The sequence below is a fragment of the Sphaeroforma arctica genome, assembly GCF_001186125.1.
Source record: "Sphaeroforma arctica JP610 unplaced genomic scaffold supercont1.1489, whole genome shotgun sequence".
Classification (NCBI taxonomy): Eukaryota; class Ichthyosporea; order Ichthyophonida; genus Sphaeroforma; species Sphaeroforma arctica.
In genome coordinates this window covers 1-2,813 of record NW_014039069.1, presented here as the reverse complement: position 1 = coordinate 2,813, position 2,813 = coordinate 1, and the positions used below count along the sequence as shown (strand labels likewise).

The following is a 2,813-nucleotide window of genomic DNA, read 5'->3' as shown; positions in this document are numbered from 1 at the left end:
CACACACTACACACTACACTAACTACATATATATATATATATATATATATATATATATATATATATATATATATATATATATATATATATATATATATATATATATATATATATATATATATATATATATACATATACTTGCGTGTATATTCATATTCTGCAAACCCCTTGGTCATGCGGTATATTCAAAGTATGTAGATTACTGACCTACAATCCGTCCTATAATCATACGCTACCCGAAATCGATCAGATTTTGGCGAAATACCATAGTACATGTGATCGCACCGGGGCTATTCTAATGGCCTGTTCAAGCCCAGAGCTTACAGAGGACGACAGGCAGAGACTGTCAAGTCACGATTTCAATGCAAGTGTACTTACTGGTTGTCCTGATTGGCTGCAGAAATGGGCAAGTTTGATCCTGAAGTATGTTTTCTCTCTCAATTTATTTCTATTGAATCCGGTCTCTACTTTCATGCTGGGTCTGGGTATGGTTTGCTTCGCTGTGGTTAAGTTGGGTTGTGTTCGATATTCACCCAATATTCTGCGTTTGGATTTTCATTTTCTGGAGTGCGTGTGCTATGGGATGCTGTGTGGTCCCAGGTAGAATGATCCCAGGCGGATATAGATGCGCACATATATGTGCGTTTGGCACGGAGGGTCACATATTGTGCAGTGTATGGGAATATGTCATTGTCGTATTGCGATGTCGAAAACAACAAAAAAGATATTGTACATTCATCCGGAATATATATAGACTGTTGCGAGTTGCTTTTTACCAACCCAGTTTTCCCATTTCCCGAAGATTAACTACCTGATAATTGTACCATTTTTCAACCAGGTTTATTGAGTACGAGAGAATGATGATGCCCCATGTGCTGACAGCGGACTTCAAAGACGATTTCGGCCATCCCTACACTCTCGTATGTATGGTATTAATCGTGCGTACTATTCCGTAAATTATTCTACCTCGACCGACACCACGTATATATATATATACTAACAATTCTATGGGCCTCTTCGTATGTATTTATCTTATTGCCAATGGTATACGACTATCATCTCTTGTCGCTACGTGCTGGAGCTGTTGTGGTGTGATGTGCAAGAGACTCCGTGCCTATCAAATGTAATTGCAGTATGGAGCAGGCAACTCGCTTGAAGCTGTACGTAGAAACGCCTGTTATAAGCAGCTTTATTTACTTTTAAAATACAAGCAAATTTGATCATTGTTTTCGTTTAAATACAAGCAAATTTGATCATTGTTTCGTTTAAATACAAGCAATTTTAATCATTGTTTCGTGTAATACAAGCAATTTTAATCATTGTTTCGTTTAATACAAGCAATTTAATCATTGTTTTTGTTTTAAACAGGTTATTTGTTGTTTTTATGATAGGCAGTTTTATTTGTTGTTTCTGTGATACGAGATTTGATTTGTCATTTTTGTGATAAGTAGTGTTTTTTTACTATTGTCATTGGTCATACACTAATACATACTCGTTCATGTAGTGCTGTCCATATATTATAACATGAGCTTTAGAAAATATTTCACTTGACTGAAATTTGAGCCAATAGGAATGCAAACTTGTACGTATGTTCTTCCCAAGCATATATATTTATATACAGGTTGTATATTCCTGTACATACTACGCACTAGGTTTCCACGAGAATCACTAATTCAATCGCTAGTTTCAAACCAGAAATTATAATTTGGGTGCCCTAAAATTCAAATTTGGCATCATTGCCCGATATTTGAAAAATACAATACTAGGAATCCGCGGGAGTTGAAGCCGCCGGCGTGCACGGCAATAGAGAACAGAATTTGGCGATCACTTTGGATAAGATCAAATACATTCTGCGCCAGCAGGTATAAGTCTATATCCTCTATATCCGTTGCTTCGTTTGCGTTGTCTGTGGTGTAATTTTGATGGTTCGTGATTGTTCGTGGGCGTGCATTTGTAAAGCATCACCGCAATCGGTTCATCACAATGTCAATGGAATCACCAACTAACTTTAAGCCGGCAATTGTCAGTCTTTCTAAGTGTATCCATAATTATTCTTGATCATGGTATGTCTGCGACGTGATCCTACATTATTTTTTAATCAATATGCGGGTGTGGTTGCATAGCATTCCCAAAATTTGATCCATCACTTTGGATACCATGAAGATATTCCTCTTTGTGTTTTTGTTATGCAAGGTCACAATTCACTCATCACAATAGGAATCAAGAAAACAGCTTAAGCATACGCATCTTCAAGTCTGTGCTGTATCTGTTGTGGTCAGTCTGTATACGTATTGTCAGGGTTTAAATTGGTTGTGGTGTGTCGTGCGTGTATGATGTGTTCGTCCAATCGTTTCTGTTGTATTGTTGATGTGTTTTCAACTTGAACATTTTTGGAAATACAAATGAAAAACATTTTGCGCTGAAACATTTGTCTCCAAACGCCTATCTGCGAGCAAAGTACGCGGTGGTGTTTATTCGAGACACGCGTAAAAATTATATTTATCTACACATACATACAAGACGGAATTTGTTCTTGTTCTCAACATCTATGCACGTTGCTTGGCACTTCACGCAATAGCCCGCAGAGTTCGCAGATACAATGCCTTTGCGACCGACTTCGCCACAGGAAATATCCGACTACCTATGGAGGGGCAAAGAATCCATTGTCAAACGCACATATGCGCTCTGTTCGAAGTATGTGCTACCGTCTTTGAGTTATACATACACACACACATACACACACACACGCACACACACTCACACGCACACACACACACACACACACACACACACACACACACACACACACACAC

The 2,813-nt window shown here is 38.1% G+C and overlaps 1 protein-coding gene across 1 annotated transcript in view; it reads left to right on the top strand.

Moving 5' to 3' along the window:
* Positions 1 to 2,694, top strand: part of SARC_11016 (hypothetical protein) — a gene marked incomplete at both ends in the record, with an annotated part of 9,402 nt that extends 6,708 nt beyond the window's left edge. The window contains 4 exons of the mRNA XM_014294912.1: positions 251 to 423; positions 839 to 920; positions 1,767 to 1,862; positions 2,579 to 2,694. Coding sequence (XP_014150387.1) covers positions 251 to 423; positions 839 to 920; positions 1,767 to 1,862; positions 2,579 to 2,694 — 467 coding nt within the window. The remainder of the gene's footprint in view (positions 1 to 250; positions 424 to 838; positions 921 to 1,766; positions 1,863 to 2,578) is intronic.
* Between the last annotated feature and the right edge of the window lie 119 nt (positions 2,695 to 2,813).